Raw genomic sequence first — 25,020 nt, 5'->3', positions numbered from 1 at the left:
ATAAATTTGGAATGCAATGGTCTTGTGTTTGCTCGAGTTACAGCTCTTAGCGTTGTAAATTACAGACTGGACTTTTCTTGCCACACAGACTGAAAATAACAAGAGGAAGAGAGCGAGAGCGAGCTGGCCCTGGCAAAGCCCCTCACTGCTGTTGGTTTATGTGTACAGAGGGAGCTGGTGGGGAGGAGGGGCTGATTATACAACCACATTGTAAGACAAACAGGCCAATACTGAAAGAAAAAGTCCCCTTCAGAAGAGATAACAGGACATAGCGTAATTATACAATACTTTGTGCTGCTCCCAGAGAGAAAAAGGCAGGACAAAGAGGCAGAACTGACCACTAGCAAGCAAGGATTTTTTAAGGACACTGGAACCAACAAATGAAAACGCTGTTACTCACAGTATAGTATACTTAAAAGTATACAGCAGGTTGAACGCTAACGCTCGACCTAAAAAGAGATGCAAAGTTTTCCAGGATATTGTTTGTGGGGAAAAATATATGTGTGAATGGAGACGAGACTGACATGATTATGCTTATGGTGACAAAGATCTGCAGTTTCCTTTAGAGGATGCTTTTAATATTAGAAGGCTAGACTTCTTGACTTACATTGAATGAGGGAAAGCCACTACCTAAATCCACACAATCTGAAGCATTGAATACATGGGATTTGATTGCCAGAGAGAAATAAATAAATAAAGAGTTTATAAGTTAATTTAATTAATGGTTAGAAACCAAGTAGGGTATTTAGGAAAGACCTTGGAGGGAGGAGATGGTACAGGAAGTAAGAGTTTTTCATGCAATAGTTAACAAGTCAGACAAAAAATCAGCCCAACAGCTCTGAAGGTGACAGAGGTAAACAAAACAAAGAAACTATTCAGATGAGGAGGATAATGTCTGTTGGATTTTAGACATCTTCCATGCACAGTTGATGTAACGATTCAAGCACAGAGACCACCAGTGAACCGAGTAAAAGTAAACCGAGTATGAGCACATTAACAATTGTGAATACAATATTCCAGTTGCCAATTTTGAACCACTCTAATTATGTTACTCCTCTTTAATGTACAGTGTTGCCAGATTAATGTGACAAAGAACCATTTTCTTGCATGCCACTGCACAACAGTAGGTTCGACATCTGCTTCTACAATGAAGGGGATACACCAGGCCTTACTCTCACTAGACCAGGGGACTCTAACCTTTTCTGTAGTTCGAGCTACTTTGGATCAGTGAAAATTACAGTGACCTACTTAAGGATAAAAAGCTCATGTATTGATACCAGACAACCCACAGCCAGCTTCTGCTTAATGTCCATAGAGCCAGATAATATGGTTTGAAAAAAATACTTTTATTAAGGGCACTATGACAGGGCTGCCATATGTGTCAATGAGAGTGTGCTCTATTGTGGATATATGAACATGTGTGACTGGGAGCCTGTGTTCTATGTACTTGTGGGCACAGGACATACCGTTCGCCATATGTCGCACCATAATATGTATAACACAAACATACAACTTTTTTTTTACAGGAGAAATTGAAAGTGCAGTAAAACGTTCTGCAAAATGTTAAAAATATGGAACATTTGTCAGCACTTTCAATTTGTCCTATTTTTAAAAAATACTGGGGGTGATTCTGAGACTGGCGGGCGGCGGAGGCCGCCTGCCAGTCTTCCCCCGACAAAATACCGCTCCGCGGTCGCAAGACCGCTGAGGGTATTTTGAGATTTGCCCTGGGCTGGCGGGCGGCCGCCAAAAGGCCGCCCGCCAGCCCAGGGCAAATCTACCTTCCCACGAGGACGCCGGCTCCGGATGGAGCCGGCGTAGTGGGAAGGTGCGACGGGTGCAGTTGCACCCGTCGCGTATTTCAGTGTCTGCTTTGCAGACACTGAAATACTTTGCGGGGCCCTCTTACGGGGGCCCCTGCAGTGCCCATGCCATTGGCATGGGCACTGCAGGGGCCCCCAGGGGCCCCGCAGCACCCCCTACTGCCATCCTGTTCCTGGCGGGAGACCCGCCAGGAACAGGATGGCGGTAGGGGGTGTCAGATTCTCCCGAGCAGCGGAAAGTCGGCGGGAGACCGGCGACTTTCCGTTTCTGACCGCGGCTGAACCGCCGCGGTCAGAATGCTCGACGGAGCACCGCCAGCCTGTTGGCGGTGCTCCCGTGGTCGGTGACCCTGGCGGTCACCGACCGCCAGGGTCAGAATGACCCCCACTGTATTTTTCAGTTATACATATGACACAGCGTTTGCTGGCCACTAGGAACAAGAGGGCTGCTGTTTGTAAATGTGACACTTTGAAATGGCAGAAAATTATAATGAAGAGTTAACTTAATGATTAAGGTCACTTTTCATTTTAATGTTCTCCCATTTAACAGAATTCAGAAACATCTTTTTGTTCTCATCCTCCAATATTGAGTGGACAGGGCCTTTTAGTTTAGAGTTAATTACTTCAGTGCTTCAGGTTTTTCACCTCTGTGCCCCAGCTGCAGCACATCTGACTGAACACTTCTCATTACCAGGCCCTGCTATGTTCAACCTGATGATAATAATGCAAAATAAACACAGCCTTCCCTTAACTTTAAAAGGAAAATATGACCCTGTGTTTATTTGAAACTTAACTCAGGGCCACAAGCTACTCTGAAGGTGATGCTATCTAACTTTCAAAGGAATATTTTGTCAGTTATTTATTGGGGGAACTAGACAACACTTCATAGAAAGACAAGCAAATGGAAGCAGAGATCCTTTCTTATGATCAGGCTGCTTCACTCCAAATCAGTTTTTTATATTTACAAAAATATTTGTAGCTATTCATAAAGCGAGCCATCTTGATCTCAGGACCTTTCATCAAATTGGAAATTTCTTATTTGACACTAAGGGGCTCATTCGAGTTTGGCGGCTGGAAAAGCCCATCCTCCAAACTTCCGACAGGGTGGCCGCTACCTAGGTGGCGACGTTCCCGCCGGAGTCACTACGAGTTTCCCGCTAAGTCTGCAGCAGAAACCTGAGTTTCCGCCCACCGGCCTAGTGGGAAACAGGCTACAGCATTGTCTCTGGCTCGTAATCGAGCTGGTGGCAATGATGTAGCCTGCAGGGTGCACCAGCACCCTCGCGTTGTTCACTGTCTGCAAAGCAGACAGTGAACATTGCAAAGGTGCTGGGCAGGGGGGCCCCTGCACTGCCCATGCCAAGTGTTACCGCCATGAAAAGGCTGGTGGAGAACAAGGTTGTAATCCACAGGACATCGCTGCATGCAGCACTGCCCTGGCGTATTAGGATCTTCACCACTGCCAGACCGCTGGCATCCAAGATCCTGGCGGAGCTGGCGGAGCCAGGGTTGTTATATGGCGGTCAGACCACCACCGCAAGTGTGGCAGTGGTAAGACCGCCACACTCCTAATGAGGCCCTAGGTTCTCAAGTAGAAATGCCTTGTTAAATAATGTGAGAAACTGGGGCTGATTGCAGAGGCCCCCTAACTTTTTGCCCCCATTTTCCACTTTATGCTGGTGTTTTCCTGACTCTGATGGTGCCCTGGGTACTGCTAACCAGTCCCAGGGCCTGTGCTCTGTGTAAAATGGATATGCAAATTAGGCTAATTATAATTGGCTAAGTTAACCTACCTATAAGTCCCTAGTATATGGTAGGGCATGTAGGTTTAGGGACCACAGCATAGGTGGTGCACACCTAGGTGCATTGCTGAGGTGCCCAGTGTCATTTTAAAAGCAAGCCTGCCTTGCTGGCTGCTTTTAAATTAAAGTTATATGCAAATTCGACTTTGGAATTAAAGGTACTTCCAAAGTCTTAAACTACCTTATTTTTACATATAAGGCACCCCTAAGGTGTGCCCTATGTGCCCCTAGGGCTGGGTGCCATGTAACTATAAGCAGGGACTTTATAAAAATAGATTTATAAGCCCTGGTGAGGTAAAAACAGCCAAATTCGTTTTTCCCTCATTGAAGTAAATGGCCTTCATAGGCTAGAATGGGCAGACTTTATTTTAAATTTTAAAGTCTCCTTAAATGTTACATACCAAGAATTTGGTATCAAATTGATTGTTATAATAAATCCCACAACTTCCAGTTGTTGGATTTAATATAACTAGTGCAGGTAAAAAGTTTAGACTTTTCCTAAAAAGTTGCCAATTTCAGCTCTGCATTGTTTTTGCTCCTGTGCTCTGATTGGCCAGCCTGCAGCAGCTTCTGCCAGGCTACTTTAATGAGGTGTGAAGTGGCCTGACTTCACACAAAGGAATGTGCTTGGGGGAGAGAATCTCCCCTCAGCAGATGGGGAAGCAGGAAGGGGGAGGGCTGCCAAACTGGTCTTCAAAGGCAGAGAAGGACATCTGGAGCACCCAGCAACACCCCCACATCCTGCAACCCCAGACAGCTAGGTGCCCCCTTGATTAGATTAGGAGAGGGCAGGAGAGGGGTGTGTTTATGATTTTAGCCACACCAGTGGGTGGGCTCAGCCAGATCTCTCCTCTAAAAATCAGATTCATCCATTTTGGATTTTTAGAGACTGTTGCCTTCTGGGATGGATTTTTGCCACACTTCCCAGGAAGTGGTCATCACAGGGGGACGACCCTGTCCCTGATTGGAGGACCAGGGCCCCCCTGCTTTTCACCCAGGAGCAAGGATAAAACTGGCAGACCTGCACCCACGCCTCAGATCCCCACCAAATTTCAAGAAGAAAGAACTACAAGGAGAAGAAGGACTGCCCTGCTGGACCCCTGGCCTGCACCTGGACCCTGCACTCAGAAAGACTGCACCAGCTGCACACTTGGGCTTCACCACAAGAAGGACTTTGCCTGGCTTCAACTGGTTCAAGGAGGGACTCCCTGTTTGCTACAGGTGAAAAATTGCTAACCAGAGTCCCCTGCACCAACTCCTGAAAAAGTGACCAGCTGACCACTGCCCAGTGGCCAAAAAGGAGTTTGCGCCAGGTGTACTCTGGGAGTTGAAGTCCGCACTTCCCAAGGACCATCACAGAACTTCTGGACCCTTGGGGTGAGCTGTGGACCCCAAAAGAACCTTAAAAGAACATCTGGGTGAAGCCCCAGAAGTTTGGAAAAGATTGGAGAAATTTTAGAAAAAAGCTCCATAAAGTGACCGACTCGACGCGGAAATTCTAGCCGGCTTGCCTCAACCGTGACCCGGCCTGACTTCGTGGTTCGTCCCGGTCAAGAAAAACATCCGAAAAAGAGACTAAGTCCGAACGTAAAAAGTTGACCGGGACCTTCCAGCCATCGTATCCGAGAAGGGCTCCACGGACGTCGGATCAAGATCCAGGTTTACCCCGGTCGAAGGATTTTCATCTCGAAAAAACGACTAAGTCCGAAGGTAGAAATCACCACCGAGGAAACCGACTTCGCGTATCCGGACAAGGGCTCCAGGAGGTCGGATCCAACTGGCAGGTTCGTCCCGGTGAAGAAAAACTTCAAATAAAGACTAAGTCAGAAGGTAACTTTTTAACCGAGGCCTCCCGCGACCTGTAGACGAGCAGGGCTCCATCGCGGTCGGCCTGAAAGTTTGACTTTGTCCCGGTCCTGGTGCAACCAGATGACCCGATTGGCGCTTTTTGTTTCTATGCGCTAGAAAATAATAATACTTTAAAAATTCATATCTCCGGTTCCCCTGAACCGATTTTAATCGTTTTTGTGTCATTTTAAAGATAAAAATATAAGCTATTTTTATAAATTGGTTTTGGATTTTTAAACTGTTTCCTGTGTTTTATTTAATTACTGTTGTTTGATATTTGAATGCTTTACACTTTGTCTCCTAAGTTAAGCCTTGACGCTCGATGCCAAGCTACCAAGGGTAGAGCTGGGATTAATTTACTGAGACCTAACTGTACTTTTGTGGAGGTTTGTGGCTTGTTGCTAGGTGTAGGTACCTACCTGCCCTACCAATAACCCATTTTCCAACATAATTGGAAGCAGCGACGGGATCCTGTACTTGTGTTCAATATCACGTTACAGTTTTAGATAAAACAAATTAAAAATCCTTTAAATTGTCCTAGTGCAAAAATTGTTTTTAATTTTTAATTTTAAATTTTTTTAAAAAAAATTAATTTGGATTAATTTCAATTATTGAATTTTTGTAATTTTTCTAAATTCTTGTTTCCAATTTTTGCAAAAAGTTTTTGTTGACACAAAACTAGGGAACCATGGAGCTTGATCTGGCTAGCCTACCCACACTGACAGTAGTCCAGCTTAGGGGGTTGTGTATTGAGAGGGGGTTGCCTGCAACCACTAATCTCAGGAAGGAAATCCTGATTAAATCCCTGACAGCATGGGCTGAGGCCCAAGAGGTAGAGACAGAGGAAGCTCCAGAGGAGGAACCAAAAGAGGATGATGCTAACTCTAACCACTCAGGGGAGGAAAGGCATCAGACCCCAAGTGAGGAAGAAGAGGAACGGTCCTCACTGGACACAGTCACTAGGGGCAGACCCAAAGCTAGTGGTAGGAAGAGGGTCCTTTCAGGAGGAGAGAACCCATCCATCAGGGAAAGAGAGCTGGAAGCCCAGCTAGCCTACATAGCTTTGGAAGCAGAGAAGCTGGCCCTAGAGAAGAAAAAGTGGGCATACAAAGAAAAAAGAGATGGAAGCAGCGATAAAGAAGCTGAGGTGTCCATGGGTGGGGGAGTTTGCCCCAGATTACCCAAGGGGGTAGTTCCTGCTTATATAGAGGGCTGGATTATTGGCAACAAAGTAAATACTTATGAGGGGTTATACAATCTGATCATGAGAGAGCACATCTTGACCAATTGTATCCAAGAAAGGTTACGCCAGCATCTAGTGGACTCTAAGCTGACCAACCCTAGAGAGCTAGGGGAGGCAGCTGATGAGTGGTTGAGAACCAGGGTGGTTGTCAAGTCCCAGGGGGGAGACTCCAAGAAGGGGGGGACAGGTCCCCAAAAACCTAAGGAGGGAGGTGGTAAGCCCACCACAGAGACTCCCTCTGTACCCCAGAACCCTAAGAAGGAGGAGAGTAAATCCCACTCCCACTCTGACATGCAGAGACAGGGAGACCCAGGGTTAAAAAAGCTCTTGGACAGTAGGGCTTGCTTTGACTGTCAGCAGACAGGTCACTTCAGAGGAGAAGCAGCCTGTCCAAAGAAGGTGGTTAGCACTGGGCTGTCCAGTGTAGCCATAGAGGAGGATTCCTCAGATGATGAAGTCCTCCTAGCATTGTGCTGGGAGACAGGACCAGATGGTAAGCTGGTGATCCCTGAGGGTGGGAGTAGGCACTTCCACCACATTCAAGTGAATGGGATCCCTACCACTGGCCTGAGAGACACCTGTGCCAGTCACACTGTAGTGAGTGACCGGTTAGTGACCCCAGACATGTATGTCCCAGGAAAGACAAAGAAAGTCAGGATAGCCACAGGGGAGGTCACCTCCAAACCTGTAGCCATAGTGCCCCTAGAGAGGGAGGGTATCCTTGACTGGATTAGGGTGGTAGTCAGTGCTGACCTTCCCCTAGATTGTATCCTGGGCAATGACCTCCCAGAGGTGAGTCTGGTCACAGATGGGGTGGTCGCCCAGGGCGCCCCCCCTACCCAAAGTCCTGGGAGTCAGTCCCTACAGTTAGGAGACAGGGGTCCCCAAGAAAAGGAAAGAAGAAAAGGAAGGGTAGGCCACTCTTAAAGAGAGTTCCAAGGAGCCAAAGGCCTTCTGCCCCAGTAGGGGGGGAGCCCAGAGTTGGCACTGGTGAGGCCTCACCTGACCCCAAGGAAGTCCTGAGTAGTCAGGCAGCTGTCCAGATGCAAGGTGTTGCCCCTGCACTGACAGAAGGGAGAGTGGAAGGAGGGTGTCTGCCACAGGAGGTGGTAGCCCCCCACTCTAGACAGCAAGAGGGGTACCAGGACCCCAAAGATGCCCCTAAAGCAGCTCAGCCACCTGTCAGTGGAGAGCTTAGGGTGTGGTTCTGGGTACTGACAGCTGTCAGTAGCCTCTGCTGGGTGCTAGCCTTCCTGGCAGCACTGTACTTGGCCTGGGAGGCAGACCCCAGGGCCAATAGCAAAGTAGGCCCCCTGACCCTATTGGTCATGGTGGGGTTGCTCAAGTGTTGGGTGACCTCTTTGGGTAAGCTAGGTGTTGCCCTAGCAAAGTTAGGAGTAGGGGAGGTGGGCACCTCACTACCCAAGTTGGCAGAGAGAGAGGAGGAAGACCCCCCTAGAGGGAAGTTTCAGTTTGGAATGGGTCCTTTCATTGTTGGGGTGGGTTCACTACCCAGAGGGAGAGACCCTGACAGGAGGATGTAAGGCAGAGTAGGCCCTGCAAAGGGACAGCCAGTTTTCTTCACTGTCTTCCTCGCCTAACAAGCCAGGAAGACTCTCCCAGGGTTGGGCTGAGTCTCCTGGGCGTGTGGGCTGGGGGGGGGTTGTGTGAGAAACTGGGGCTGATTGCAGAGGCCCCCTAACTTTTTGCCCCCATTTTCCACTTTATGCTGGTGTTTTCCTGACTCTGATGGTGCCCTGGGTACTGCTAACCAGTCCCAGGGCCTGTGCTCTGTGTAAAATGGATATGCAAATTAGGCTAATTATAATTGGCTAAGTTAACCTACCTATAAGTCCCTAGTATATGGTAGGGCATGTAGGTTTAGGGACCACAGCATAGGTGGTGCACACCTAGGTGCATTGCTGAGGTGCCCAGTGTCATTTTAAAAGCAAGCCTGCCTTGCTGGCTGCTTTTAAATTAAAGTTATATGCAAATTCGACTTTGGAAATAAAGGTACTTCCAAAGTCTTAAACTACCTTATTTTTACATATAAGTCACCCCTAAGGTGTGCCCTATGTGCCCCTAGGGCTGGGTGCCATGTAACTATAAGCAGGGACTTTATAAAAATAGATTTATAAGCCCTGGTGAGGTAAAAACAGCCAAATTCGTTTTTCCCTCATTGAAGTAAATGGCCTTCATAGGCTAGAATGGGCAGACTTTATTTTAAATTTTAAAGTCTCCTTAAATGTTACATACCAAGAATTTGGTATCAAATTGATTGTTATAATAAATCCCACAACTTCCAGTTGTTGGATTTAATATAACTAGTGCAGGTAAAAAGTTTAGACTTTACCTAAAAAGTTGCCAATTTCAGCTCTGCATTGTTTTTGCTCCTGTGCTCTGATTGGCCAGCCTGCAGCAGCTTCTGCCAGGCTACTTTAATGAGGTGTGAAGTGGCCTGACTTCACACAAAGGAATGTGCTTGGGGGAGAGAATCTCCCCTCAGCAGATGGGGAAGCAGGAAGGGGGAGGGCTGCCAAACTGGTCTTCAAAGGCAGAGAAGGACATCTGGAGCACCCAGCAACACCCCCACATCCTGCAACCCCAGACAGCTAGGTGCCCCCTTGATTAGATTAGGAGAGGACAGGAGAGGGGTGTGTTTATGATTTTAGCCACACCAGTGGGTGGGCTCAGCCAGATCTCTCCTCTAAAAATCAGATTCATCCATTTTGGATTTTTAGAGACTGTTGCCTTCTGGGATGGATTTTTGCCACACTTCCCAGGAAGTGGTCATCACAGGGGGACGACCCTGTCCCTGATTGGAGGACCAGGGCCCCCCTGCTTTTCACCCAGGAGCAAGGATAAAACTGGCAGACCTGCACCCACGCCTCAGATCCCCACCAAATTTCAAGAAGAAAGAACTACAAGGAGAAGAAGGACTGCCCTGCTGGACCCCTGGCCTGCACCTGGACCCTGCACTCAGAAAGACTGCACCAGCTGCACACTTGGGCTTCACCACAAGAAGGACTTTGCCTGGCTTCAACTGGTTCAAGGAGGGACTCCCTGTTTGCTACAGGTGAAAAATTGCTAACCAGAGTCCCCTGCACCAACTCCTGAAAAAGTGACCAGCTGACCACTGCCCAGTGGCCAAAAAGGAGTTTGCGCCAGGTGCACTCTGGGAGTTGAAGTCCGCACTTCCCAAGGACCATCACAGAACTTCTGGACCCTTGGGGTGAGCTGTGGACCCCAAAAGAACCTTAAAAGAACATCTGGATGAAGCCCCAGAAGTTTGGAAAAGATTGGAGAAATTTTAGAAAAAAGCTCCATAAAGTGACCGACTCGACGCGGAAATTCTAGCCGGCTTGCCTCAACCGCGACCCGGCCTGACTTCGTGGTTCGTCCCGGTCAAGAAAAACATCCGAAAAAGAGACTAAGTCCGAACGTAAAAAGTTGACCGGGACCTTCCAGCCATCGTATCCGAGAAGGGCTCCACGGACGTCGGATCAAGATCCAGGTTTACCCCGGTCGAAGGATTTTCATCTCGAAAAAACGACTAAGTCCGAAGGTAGAAATCACCACCGAGGAAACCGACTTCGCGTATCCGGACAAGGGCTCCAGGAGGTCGGATCCAACTGGCAGGTTCGTCCCGGTGAAGAAAAACTTCAAAATAAAGACTAAGTCAGAAGGTAACTTTTTAACCGAGGCCTCCCGCGACCTGTAGCCGAGCAGGGCTCCATCGCGGTCGGCCTGAAAGTTTGACTTTGTCCCGGTCCTGGTGCAACCAGATGACCCGATTGGCGCTTTTTGTTTCTATGCGCTAGAAAATAATAATACTTTAAAAATTCATATCTCCGGTTCCCCTGAACCGATTTTAATCGTTTTTGTGTCATTTTAAAGATAAAAATATAAGCTATTTTTATAAATTGGTTTTGGATTTTTAAACTGTTTCCTGTGTTTTATTTAATTACTGTTGTGTGATATTTGAATGCTTTACACTTTGTCTCCTAAGTTAAGCCTTGACGCTCGATGCCAAGCTACCAAGGGTAGAGCTGGGATTAATTTACTGAGACCTAACTGTACTTTTGTGGAGGTTTGTGGCTTGTTGCTAGGTGTAGGTACCTACCTGCCCTACCAATAACCCATTTTCCAACAAATAACTATTAAACACATATTTGTTCAGGAACTACAATTACAAGTGGTGCAATATTTATCAAAGCTGGCGCAGACTGAAATTTTGGACTTAAAACCTGATACATTTCACCAGGTCATAATGCTAAAATGGAACAGGAGAAATGGTCTAGTAATAACATGACATTCAGATTTTGCTGCCCCTATTTAAGGGTTCAACTTGTAAAAAGGTTCTAATTATTGCAAATGCTGAATTTGGAATCCCATGGTATGGTGTTAGAAGTAGCACACCACTCTCAAAATTACACATAATGGAGGCCTTACTAGGTCAAGCTGGATTTTATTTAAATGCTGAATGTTTTAGAGTACTTAAATGCTGTCTTTCTGTCTCTTCAGAGCTCTTGGGTACAAAAGAGCATTTACTTCTCAGTAGGTTAAGTTGTGTTAGTTCGGTGAACAAAGAGTCACAAGCCAGCATAATCTAAGCCCCTTTATATACATATACCATGCTGCTTGGTAGGTGGTGTAGCAGTAATTAAGCTGGCAATTAGAAACCAGACCAAATGCGAGATGAGTCTTCCCTTCTTTGATCACTCAACTTACATGTAGATTGACCCAAATAATTATCTGCTTGACTGGACAGGCCAAGGGCTAGATTCAATGTAGTCTGCTTTGAGGTATTGGAGATACAAGTTAAAAAGCTATCATTGTTAAGATAGTCATTGACTCAATAAAAGAGTGCACAGTGATATGTGGTGACGTGCTTCCGCCCACCTGATCACTCCCCCGCTCCTCTACCTTCAAGGAAGACAGGTACTCAAGTGATATGTTGAATTGTGGATATATGTTTCTTAATGTAAACCATTTTCAAACCAAGAGAAAGCAGAAGACCATGTAATGTATGTAAACTTGAAGTGAGAGATGGTGTAAATCATTCAGTTTGGGAGTGATATTGTTAGCAATCTTTCACCATGCAGTCTGCTGCAGGATTTCATTTGCTGCATACCACTGGCCAGTCATGCTAGATGTGAACATTTTCAGCTTTTCTCTGTAGTGAAAACTATTGTCTTATGAGCAGGGCATCCAGAAGCTATATGTGGCATAGTTAAAGACAATTGGATAGATGTTGGACCTTGAGGAATGAAACAAGTGAAGTGTGGGAATCTTGAAGATAACAGGCATGTACAAAGTTTTGTCTGCTGGGAAGGATGGGGGTACATCAAACCTGTATGGTCACAGTTCATGAGGAAAAACAGCTTAGATGGAGTCTGCCTTGTGGATCTCTTTGTGTGCTGCTGGTAGACTCTCTCAAAAGTCCCTGGGCACTGGCTGGCTCTATTCTGCAGAAACTGTAGAATCCTGATTCATAAACCTGGAGTAGTTGATGGTGGATGACGTAGGCTTGAGTTTGCGCTGATGCAGGTGTTTCTGTTTCTTTGCCCAGGGATGGGGTCTGAGTTAATATACCTCAGGACATTGTAGCAAAGACAGAATTTGAGAAAGGAGGGAGTGTGGCTCTTCTGAGAGAGGAATTGATGAGAGCGAGGAAGGATTTTAGGACTTCAGGAGATGCATATGACATGAAAGAAGAAGTTGTAATGGAAGTGCTGGGTTTCAGAGATGGTTTTATGTTTGAGAGCTTATCTAGAGTCAGAGGTTTGGGCGAGTTCATTTAGATATGGTTTGGAAATCATGACTAAGTTGTCAGTTGTGTCAGTGCACAGATGGGGTTGATACAGTGGACTACTACTTGAAAGATCATTTTGGTTTTGTTGGTAGCTTGAGCATTGTGTCTCGGTAGAAGATGACTGGTAGAAGAGGTCTTGTTTCCCTTTGGCTCAGGCTAGTTTTAGGGCAATGGAAATGGAATTTGTTTACATGTTGAATGGATTAGGTTTCTACAATCTTTCAGGATAAATGATCAACCTTGATGCAGTGAATTTGATTTATTAAGTGACATCTATTACACTGTATTGACAATCACATTTACATAGCACACATCCAAGTTGGAAGCAACTGAGGGCTGTACATCAATTGGATAAAGGGGTTAAGAGACAATACAAGATTGTGAGCATCAAGTGTGGTATTACATATTTGAAATTCATTACAGTATATGAATATACAATTGCATTGCACATATTTTTACACATTACAAGTGCCAGAAACATGATGAGAGCTCAAGTCTTGACAGTCATGGCGATAGTACAGTCAATAGACATCTCATCTCTAACATTACATGGTGTTTTTTAAATTAACACATAAGCACAAAAATCAACCAAATCCACATTTGTCCCTTATGCAGCCAGGTAGCAATACTAGATGGCTGGATGGAGAGTCAAGGGGGACAGAAAGTGAGGATATGAGGATAAACTGGGTCATATTTCATAATGCACCTTGGATGTGATGGACCCAGTTCAAATCTGCACTCATTGATCTACAGACCTGGATCGAACATGATGTCTAAATGGAAACGTCAAATGTGAAAAGTGAGACGCAATCAAATTGACTGATGTGTGATTCAAATATATGACGGTCTCTTCTGGCAAGAAGAAGCAACATATCACCTACGTGGGAGATTTTAGTGGTGAAAACACAGTTCTGAATTCCCCATTGATTTTCATTGAGACAATGGGCTTTTGAAAAGTGATCTTACAAGTGTGAAAAGAAATTTGCTAAGATAACAACTATAGCTTCCCCAGAATAACAGTTTGCCGGCATGCATTGGAGAATTTGCCAATGTTATGTCCTTTCAGTACCTGGCTTGATGGGAACCACCACCTGCAGTTTTCCCTCACATGTCTCCTTAATAAGGTCTTGTTCACATAAGGTCACAAAGATGTGGTGGAAGAGAGTGTCAACATTCTCCATCTCAAGAGTTCTATGTAAGATATGCTCATCTTGAACTGTTAAAAAGTCTCAGGTTAGTTTTACAATGTCTGCTAACAGATGTATTAACGTCATGTGTTTGTAGTTAACTCTCATTTAGAATACATTGGGCCTTCTGCCACTCAATGAGTGCAGCACCCCATTACTCTAAGACACATCCTAATGATTGGTTGTTTTCCCTCCAACCAGCTGATTTGTATCCAGATGTTCTTGAGGTTCCAGCAAAATGAGCTTATCATGAGGGCGACGAGGTTGATTGCAATGGCAACCTCTTTACAGGTGCATATAGATTGTTATCTGCTGAGATAACCTAGGGATAGACCCACCAAAAATATGTTTGCATTTTTGTCATATTTTTTACAATATGCAGCAAATTCTTAGAAGACACTCCTTTATGCTACTTGCTAGATTGCTGCAGGGTACTGACCAGCTTACTTTGACTTAGATTCTGGCTGCACGCTGCTAAATGCCTGATTCTCTGAGACGCTCTGATGCATAGGTTCCACAAGGACATCTCCTTGTATCTCGTAGCGCACGGCCCTCCAACTGATGACATTGCCATTAAAGTGCTTGTTGTTAATGAAGGCCTGATGTATGTCTTCAGGTGACAGAACATAATCCCACAAATGAACATCTCCCATCTCACCCACAAATGACTGGCGAGCCTCAAATGAACCCCCAAATGAATCTTGCTCCTGTCCAAGTATAAATTTCAATGGTCCTTCAATGGTGTGCCCTTTTGCCATAACTTGCCTGACCAATGGTTCTCCATTAAGCCAGAATTGTGTTACCCCTGATGAGGAATCCCATGTGCCACATAGATGCTTCCTCTCAGGGGCATTTCCCATGCCTCTGAAATTCCTCCATTGACCACCCACATACAGAGAATAAGGACCTGCTGAAAGATGATCATAATAAAGTATGAGATTATTGAATTCAGTAGAGCTGCTCACAGAAAAGAATGCAATGGAACGAGTGAGATCTGTGAATGCACGAAGGCAGATGGTGAAACTCTTCAGAGGGGTGCCCAGTTCTGGCTGTAGTATCACATAGTCAGTGACTGATTCCTTTGGGAAAAGGAATATCATGCCATCCAGGTCTGTGGAAAAGAAAAGGAGATATGAAAATAAATGTTAAGCCTCTCGTGGTTAAAAATAAGATGGTAGACTATGCAAAACATTTGTACACTACACACACAATGATTTCTCCTTTCAGCTGCTTAGACCATGTTGAGGCTCTCTGGAGATCATGGGTTAGTAGAATAGACTGTGGTGGAGGGTCAAAGCGGATGACGTTGTGCAAAGAACTGGTTAGTGGTACAGGAGGACTCACAGGGAAGGGAGGAAATTAAAGAAGATAAGATGATGGAATAGTGTGGAGTACTGGAAGTCAAAAATGGCAAGCAGGAGTGTGAAAGAGAAAGGGAATGAAAGATGGCAAGATCAGAAAAAGGGGAACAGAAAAGGATAGATTTTCATAGATAGTGAGTCGAGAAGCCACAGGAGCAAGTGGCATTAACAATGGGGTGAGTGGGATATATCAATGTGACACTGGTGTAAGGACCAGGAGGAAGAAAAGTGGCCACAATGAAATGGAACAAGGACATCATGAAAGGTGGCAGTTAAAGGCACAAGTGAATATGCATTTATATGCTTTCTGTGTTTTACATGGCATTGAATGTCAGATTTTTGACCAGCTCAGACATCTCTGAGAAGGAGTAAACATGCAGTAATTATATTCTGTTGTTGAATTAAGAAAACAAAGACAATACAGCTATTGTAGTGAAATCAGAGTACTAAAACTAAGCAGCATTCCATTTATAGTGAATGCAAGCATAAGACCAATGCCAAGCCCATATATACTGCCCATTGTAGTACCCTTGGCAGTACCCTTAACATACGTATGGCCTGTTTTAGAGTTTCGCGGACAAGATACTCTGTCACAAACACAAAGGAAGACCCTGCCCACCAAAACCTTGGCCAGCCCGACTCATTTAGAGAAGCATGGACTTTAAGTAGTCTGTTTACTGAACCTAACCATCCTTAAGGGCTTTCTACATCTGCTCACTTTAACGAAGGCCCTTGGTGCTACTGGGGGGTTTCTGGAGATTCTCTCACAATTAAGTTTTGGGAAAAGTAGGACCATATGGTGAATTACAGCAACATTTTCTAAATATATTACTGGAAAATAAATAATTTTTACAGACAATTCTGAAGAGATTATATTAGGTATTCTGATACTCCAATATGTAATTTTTACAAGCATGCAAATTCCATGTTGGTCCTGAATTTAAAAAAACGTAGCCATGCTAATGTACCATCACATGCAGCCCTTTTTAGGACGAGCATAGCAGCATTCAAGCAATACTTTTTGACATGTTGTAATCTATTCTGTGGGCTTTAACTATGCCCATCACTTTAATTCGTTCCTGGGCCTGCCGTTCAAAAATCTTTTGATGTTGTTGGTAAATGCCTAATGTTTTTTCTGCCTTGAGGCTGTTTTGTTACACCTTGCAGACTGACCCTGTTACATGTATTATTCTCCGATCAGACATATACTTTAGTATGGGCGCTCTACTTTTTTCTTTTGTCTTTCCTCTCCATGCTCCATGGTGGCCATGGCACTTTGAACTGTCATACAGCGTGAACTTTGATCAGAGAGTTTGGAGCGCTTGCATGACTACCAGTTACGTTACGTTGTTCACAATGTTACCAATTCAGAGTCATTTCAATCTTGCTTTTGTCTCTCCCCTTTGCGCTCCATGGCAGCCATGGCAGTTTGAAGTGCAAACTTCATGGGAGGTATTTGAGCGCTGCAACTGTTTTATAGGTAAAAACACAGAAACCCTCAAAGTGTCTCTCCCGGCACAATGGGAGAGCCAATACTACAATATTCTCTGCACTCAGGAAACTCGCCCCATAGTGCTTTGCGGGGCATTGCTTTTTACAAAACTTTATACAATATCATAGCCTCTGGTGCTCCTAGGACAATGGGACCATCTTCAAAACGTTCACCATGACATGCTGTTGCGTGATCACCTCTGGGTCCCCACACTAGGTTAGAGGGGACTCCAAAATAATAACTTCTCCCACCATTCAGTTTCTTTTTAAGCTCTGTCATGGCTTGAACATTTGTTTTACAGCTGGGAGTAGTTTGTTAGAAAAGTAAATGTTGAAGGTTTTTTCAACCAGCGTATTATCCGTGTGAAAGTGTTAACGTCCTGCTTACATTTCACATGCTCTACTTAATCTTGCATTCTCTATGAGAGCTTACCTTTTCCAGGATGCTGTTAAAAATAAATTTAGCCAGCATATTACTCTTGTCTCCCGTCCCTCATAACCTGAATGCCCAGCGTAAAACTTTTCTCAAAATGGGCGCCTAGCTTAATTTTTCAGCACAGCACCCAAAAGTAATTTGGGCTGTGTTGAATTCAAGATTACACGGTACAGTACCGTATGTGGCCAAAATAGGGCCAAAGTGACACCGAGTGACAGCTTGTGGTACTGCACCTTTCCCTGTTTCGTGCACATTAGAACAGTAAATGTTGCAGTTTTTTTATCAGCCAGCATATTATAAGAGTAAAAACATTAACGTAACCATTTGTTCCTGCTTACATTTCACATGCTTTACTTGATGTTGCATTGAGTGTTTTCTTTTTCCAGGATGTTGTTACTTATTTTTTTGTTCAGCCAGCATATTACTCTTGCCTCTTGTCCCTCATAATCTATTTCCCATTTTCTGGTTCTCCAGCGCCGCAAGGCCATACGAATAGCAATGGTAATATGCAAATATCATCACTCCACTGCATACAAAAAAACAAAAGTAAAAAACGATTGCCATTTTCAATGCCAAGAGCTCTAACTTTCACAAACGCGAGACCTGTTGCTTTGCAAATGCTTGTTCTATAATGCTTCAATATGTAAAACAGTGAATGCAAAATCTGCATCTGACAGCTGCAATTGGGCCTGGGGCTATCCACCACTACTGAGTGGAGACGCAGAGAAGGAAGAATGCAGCATGGCAGCTCCGCTGCAGCTTGTTGATCGCACCCACTAGATTTGAAATCTCCGGAGCTGATGCTGGTGAATCGATTACCGCCAGCCACTGTGGTGAAAATACGGTGGCGTAGGACTTTCATAATGGGGACGAGATTGCTGGATTCGGGCATCAGCACCACCGCGCGTGGGGGACTGAGTCTTATCGCACAAGGTCTGTCAGCTGTCAGCCTAACCCTTTCGGCTAGCTAGCAGCACCTCACCAAAGCCCAGAAGTAAAGGTGATTTGTGGCAGCTTAACGCATGACACTCTATGACTTCTCAGGGAAGTTGTGGTGGAACAGAACTTACCTCTTTCTCTCAGTTATATAAGTCGCATACATGCACAAGGCAAACAGAAGCAGGACTTGCTTCAATATATTTTATTGAAGCAACTGCTTTCTACATAATGAAGCATGAATTGCAATTATTGGGGCATTAAAATAACACTGTTATCATTGTGATGAAAAATGAGAAACAGATGAAAAGTCCCAACATTATGGGGGTCATTCTGACCTCGGCGGTAAAAGGCCCTTACCGCCGGTCAGAAGTCCGCCAGTCTACTGCCGCGTCCGCGGTAAACCGCCACGGTCATTCTGACCACCAACTGTGAAACCGCCAAAAATCCGACATCCAAGGAAGGCCGCCACATCAGCGGGCCGCGGAAAACTGGAGATGACCAAACCTCCACCGTCACGCCAACACAAACACGCCCATGCCATTCTGACCCACAAATCCACGCGGCGGTCTTTCAACCGCGGTATTCCATTGGCGGTACACACCGCCGCTCTCAAAATACACACCCAGCTCCAAAACACTGCCACATTGGACATTTTGAAATACGCACACCTGAGACACATACAAACAACACTCCCACACATCCAATCAACTATAAAACACACACCCACATCACCCACAAACCCCCACTAGTTGGAAATCGGAGCGAAGGCGAGAGCGAGAGAGATAGAGATAGAGAGAGCGAGCACAGCAATAGAAAACCCCAACACACACAGGAACCCAACTTCATCACCCACACCACATCTACGCACACATCACCACGCACATCACCACAAACACCACCCCACACCTCATCCACACCACCCCATGGCACCCCAAAGACACCCAAGGTTTTCGGACCAAGAACTCCGGGTCATGGTGGAGGAAATCATGAGGGTTGAGCCCCAGCTCTTCGGCACACAGGTGCAGCACACCACCATAGCAAGGAAGGCTGAGCTATGGCAAAGGATCGTAGACAGGGTCAACGCTGTGGGACAGCATCCCAGAAATCGGGAAGATATCAGAAAGCGATGGAACGACCTACGGGGGAAGGTGCGCTCGATGATCTCCAGGCACAACATCGCTGTGCAGAAGACTGGCGGCGGACCCCCACCCACTCCACCCCAATTCACAGCATGGGAGCAAGAGGTGGTAAACATCCTGCATCCTGATGGCCTCGCTGGAGTACACGGAGGAATGGACTCTGGTAAGTCGAATCTCAACTACTTCACCCCCCCCAACCCCAATATCACCCCCCAGCACATAACCTCCCTGCCAATGTCTCACCAGCACAACCCACCCTAAACAACACCAACCCCTGAATGCCAACACAAACCATAGACAGCCACCACCAAAGCATGACCATTGCACATACCCATACATCCCCCCCAAACCCTCACAACACCTCCCACAAGGGAATGCCAGAACTGGGGGACAAGGGCACTCAAAATGCACGCCATGGCACACACAGAAACAATAACCATACTCCTTTACCCCTGCAGGGCCCGAACGCCAACACACCGCCACGGAGGGTCCAGATTTGTCCATCCCACCCCCAGAACAGGCCCCCAGCGAGGACAGCAGCTCTGTCGACCTAGAACCTGACGACCAGCCCGGACCATCGGGGACCTCTGGACAGTCGGTTCCCCACACACAGACACAGGCCACAGCAGACCCAAACCCCTCTGGGAACACCAGCACAGCTCCCACCCAGCGGGCCCATGCCTCTGTCTCGCGGACGCGTCAATCAGCGGTGTGTCCGCCACTACAGGGCACCCAGGCTGACCCAACACCCCAACAACAACAGGGACCTGGGGGCAGTGGTAGTGGGCACACCGTCCAGGGGACAGAGGCCCGGGGAAACAGGGCAACTGGGAGGGCTGCTGTGCGACAGGGGGGGGAGGACAGGCCCAGGGAACCGACTCTCCAAGAGGCCCTCACCACCATCATGGGAGCATATCATCACTCCCAGGAGACGATGGCGACGGTACTGGCCAGGTTCACCGAGATCCAGGCACAGCAGGAGGAACGGTACATGGGGTTCAGCAATGAACTCCGGGACATCGCTACCGCTATGGGGACCATAGTCCAGGCCCTCAACCGGATAGAAACCACATTGCGGGACCATGTGGCACCGCAAAGGGCCCCTGTCACTAGCCAGGAACAGCCTACCACCTCCGCCGGCGCTAGTGGCCAGGAGGCCCCCACAGAACGACGGGCCACCAGAACCCCACCTCCTGCTGAAGAACAACCACCCCGCAAGAGGAACCTGAGATCTCAAAGGAAGACAGAGTAGGATGCCAAGACCCCCGCCAGCCTAATATCCCCCCCGATGTCATTCCACTGTCCCACAGTGTCACCCTGTCCAACCTTGAACTGCCCCTGCTCCATCCTTCCACAGCCATATGAACAATGCACCTGTGCGACCGAGAACTGGACTCTGCCATGGACATAACTCCACCCTCACCCATCACCGTTTTAATATCATGTACCAATATATAGCACTAAAAATAAATCACTCATTGCACATAAATCATTCTGGAGTCAGCCTGTATTAATTACAAATGTATAACACATTACTTATCAATAATGTTCTGTTATTTATGTGTGGACAACATACCGATGTCAATAAGCATTAGTCCATGGGCTAACCAAGCAGAAGTCACGCAGGGGGTCATACAGCACTGAAAAGGGAAGGGAAAAGTAAACTTCAGTTTAAAAGAACTGGGGAGAAATACAAAAAGTAAAGATGAAGGGGGCATTCAGTAAATGTTAAATGGCGTGGGTGATTCCTACCTGTGTGCTACTGAAAATACTGTTGGATAACTCTGTCCCTGTTGTCTGGGTCATCCTCTTCGTCTTCCTCCTCTTCACTCTCCGCAGGCTCCACAGCTGCTTCAACACCACCATCTGGACCATCCTCCTGCAGGAAGGGCACCTGACGTCGCAATGCCAGATTGTGAAGCATACAGCATGCCACGATGATCTGGCACACCTTCTTTGGTGAGTACATCAGGGATCCCCCTGTCATATGTAGGCACCTAAACCTGGCCTTCAGGAGGCCAAAGGTTCTTTCTATGATCCTCCTAGTTCGCCCATGGGCCTCATTGTACCGTTCCTCTGCCCTGGTCCGGGGATTCCTCACTGGGGTCAATAGCCAAGGTAGGTTGGGGTAACCAGAGTCACCAATTAGCTACACACGTTGTCTCTGTAGCTGTTCCATCACATAAGGGATAATGCTATTTCGCATCACATACGCGTCATGCACTGACCCAGGGAACATGGCATTCACATGGGAGATGTACTGGTCAGCCAAACAGACCACCTGAACGTTCATCGAATGGTAACTTTTCCTGTTTCTGTACACCTGCTCATCGTCTTTTGGGGGTACTAAAGCCACATGGGTCCCATCAATGGCACCAATTATGTTGGGGATATGTCCAAGGGCATAAAAATCACCCTTCACAGTGGCCAAATCAACCTCCTCAGGGAATACAATGTAGCGCCGCATGTGTTTCGTCAGGGCAGACAACACTCTAGACAAGATTTTTGAAAACATAGGCTGAGACATTCCAGATGACATGGCCACTGTTGTCTGGAATGAGCCACTTGCCAAAAAATGGAGGACTGACAGAACCTGCACTAGAGGGGGAATTCCTGTGGGTTGGCGGATGGGGGACATCAGGGCTGGCTCCAGCTGGGCACACAGTTCATGTATAGTGGCTCGGTCAAGTCGGTATCGTAGTATGATGTGGCGTTCTTCCATTGTCGACAGGTCCACCAGCGGTCGGTACACGCGAGGATTCATCCTTCTCCTCGCAAGTCCCAGCGGACGGTGCCTAGGAAGGACAACATGGAGCACAGAGTCAAGCAAGTCACAGGTACGTTCACCACTGCATGCATAGCACACGATTATCTATGTATTGAAAGGCGTGTATGTGTGGCAATGCAAGGCCTAGGCCTGTGTGACGCAGTACAAATAATGCCATGTGGGCCCTTGAAATGGCGGCTGCCTGACCTGTGAAGTGGGACAATGGGATGTGAGGTCAATGCGCTGGCGTGGCACACCGTGGCGGTAGGCGGTCGAAGACCGCTATACGAAGCCGCATTGGCTAACATTGAGGCCTATGGGTTTCAGGAGCCAATGACGAGGTGCGCCGGCGGTCGCGGTACGCACCGCCGCGGGCGTGACCGCCATTTTCTATCTGCTTAATCACTCGAGACCTGATCATCCACAGGAGAGGACCTATACTGCAAGTGCTGCTGTGACCTCGGTCTGGAAGTGACAATGGCTGCTGCGATTGGGGAAAGGGCCCCTGCCTTCACGTCTGAGGAGTTGGACAAACTTGTGGATGGGGTCCTCCCCCAGTATGCGTTACTCTACGGTCCTCCAGACCAACAGGTAAGTACACTGGGTGCACATTGAATGGGCTATGCCTGTGTGGAGTGGGGTGGATGCTAAGTTGGTGGGGTGGGGGGCGAATGAGGAGTGCAACGCACGACAGATGAGAGCATGTGCCATATGGCAAGGTTGGGGAGGGGGGGCCAATCGCATCTAACATGCAGAAATATGATGATTTTTCCTTCCTACCCTGTACATGTCAAATAGGTCAGCGCCCATCAGAAAGTGGACATTTGGCGTGCCATCGCCAAGGAAGTCCGGGCCCTGGGGGTCCACGTCAGACGGGGCACCCACTGCCGCAAGAGGTGGGAGGACATCCGCCGCGGGACCAGGAAGACCGCCGAGTCACTGCTGGGGATGGCCTCCCAACCTAGGAGGGGTGCCAGTCGTACCCTGACCCCCCTGATGTCCCGGATCCTGGCGGTGGCCTACCCTGATTTGGATGGGCGCTTGAGGACATCACAGCAGACACAAGGGGGTGAGTATCAGCACATTCTGCTATCTCTCTGCGCAGTGGAGGCGTCTGGGTGGGGGAGGAGGGTTGGGGGTGACATTAGGCCAGGGCGCTTTCTGTAGTGTAGTCCTCTCCTTTAGGCATGGCCCTGTGCTCCCGGCCCCCACCTCTGTAGGGTGACAAGTACAGCTATCGATGGTCCAGCATCACACATGTGCGCCTTTGTCGTCTCTAGACCTGTTGTCCTAGTCAGAAGTACTGAGTAGTGTACCCTGAATGCGCGGCTTAGTGCATGAGGCTCCTGTGTCTGTCCTCTCTGCCAACGGTGTTGACATTGCATGCACTCAACCTGGTCTTCGTTTTTCTCCCCCCACCCTTCTTCTTCGTCTTCTTGTGCATCTGTGCATTAGCATCATCAGGCGGAGGAGAATTGGCATCGGAGCACGAGGGAGCTGCAAGTCACAAGGCCCCGGTGGGACCAGGAACAGACACCGAGGGCACCAGTGATCCGGAGGGCGAGGGGAGCACCACAACGGGGACTGGTGGTGACACCAGCGACAGCGAAACGTCCTCGGGTGGGAGCTCCCTAGCGGTGGCGGCAACATCCGGGCCCCCCGCCACCCAGCGCACCAGCCCCGCCCTCCCAGCAGCCCCTCAGCCTACGCTCCGTGCCCGCTCGCCCAGGAAGGCGGGCGTCTCCTTCGCCCCAGGCACCTCAGCCTCTGCCCCTGTTACCCCTGCTGCCCTCAGTGAGGAGGTCATTGACCTCCTGCGGACCATCATTGTTGGGCAGACTACCCTTTTGAATGCCATCCAGGGGGTAGAAAGGGAGGTGCATCGGAGCAATGCCTACCTGGAGGGCATTCATTCGGGTCAGGCTGCCCATCAACGATCGTTCAATGCTCTGGCCTCAGCACTGACGGCAGCCATTGTCCCTGTCTCCAGCCTCCCTCTTCTGACTGCCTCCAGCCTGTCTCTGTCTCCTGTTCCTCAGCCTATCCCATCCACACCATCAGACCAGCCTGCACACACCTCAACACCCAAGGGCAGCTCATCCAGACATAAGCACCACAGAACCCACAAGCATTCACGCAAGCAACACCCAGATGCAGACATTCCAACAGTCACTACCACCTCTGTGTCCCCCTCCTCCTCGTCTCCCTCCTCCCTCCCTGTGACGTCTACACTCACACCTGCATGCACACCACCATCAGCCAGTGCTTCCATCACCAGCACACCCTCCAGTCCAGTCCGCACACGTGCAGTCACCACCCCCACTACCATTTACACGTCCCCTGTGTCCTCTCCCACAGTGTCTGTCACCCCCTTTTCCAAGACACACAAACGCAGGCAGACACCCACCCAACAGCCATCCACCTCACGACAGCCTCCAGCACAAGCACCTGCACCCAAAGACAGCACACCTGACTCTCCTACAACCACATCCTCTTCCTCCACTTCCATCACCACTTCTCCTACCTTTTACCTTGGTCCTAAGAAAGTTTTCCTTGCTAATCTTGACCTCTTTCCCTCCACTGACCCACCCCCTCCATCTGCAAAGAGTCCCAAGAGCACCTCAGCCACCACCAGCCCAGCTTCGAGTGTCACTGTGGTGCCTGGGTTCTGGAGCCCACCCTTTGCCAGCAGTGACACTTCAATCAGCAGCAAGGGGACAGCCAGCCCCCCACCAGGCAAGAAGACCAGGAAGCTAAAGGGCCACCGTGAGAGGACTGACACGGCTGCCCCCAAGGAGCAAAGTTTGCCCACTTCACCAGCCACAACATCTAGGGGAGGCAAGGGCCCGAGAGCCCCATCTAAGGAGCGAAAGGGCAGCAGGGCGGAAAAGTCAGCCAGCAGGGGCGCGGAGCAGGAGGGGCCCACAAGCCCCATCCTGGGTGTTAGGAAGGACACCAAAGGGCCCAGGACTCCGTCACCGAAGGGTCCAGCAACAGCACGGTCGGAGGGCGACTGAGCAGGGAGTCCAGGCCAGGTCTGGCTCCCTTGACCTACTGGACGAGCACCACTGAACAGGGCCCCGCCGTGCAGAAGAGCACCGCTGAACAGGGCCCCGCCGTGGCGAGGAGCACCGCTGAACAGGGCCCCGCCGTGCAGAAGAGCACCGCT

General features: G+C 48.0%; 1 protein-coding gene across 3 annotated transcripts in view; it reads right to left on the bottom strand.

Annotated features, from left to right (window-relative positions):
• Nucleotides 1-12,807: 12,807 nt before the first annotated feature.
• Nucleotides 12,808-25,020, bottom strand: part of LOC138258788 (serum amyloid P-component-like) — an 81,803-nt gene continuing 69,590 nt past the window's right edge. For all 3 annotated transcript variants that reach the window (XM_069206028.1, XM_069206029.1, XM_069206030.1), the window contains one exon: nt 12,808-14,829. In XM_069206028.1, coding sequence (XP_069062129.1) covers nt 14,162-14,829 — 668 coding nt within the window. In that variant the 3' untranslated portion in view covers nt 12,808-14,161. The remainder of the gene's footprint in view (nt 14,830-25,020) is intronic.

The sequence above is a fragment of the Pleurodeles waltl genome, chromosome 9, assembly GCF_031143425.1.
Source record: "Pleurodeles waltl isolate 20211129_DDA chromosome 9, aPleWal1.hap1.20221129, whole genome shotgun sequence".
Lineage (NCBI taxonomy): Eukaryota > Metazoa > Chordata > Amphibia > Caudata > Salamandridae > Pleurodeles > Pleurodeles waltl.
Note: the sequence above shows the minus strand (reverse complement) of the source record. Positions and strands in the feature narration are given on the sequence as shown.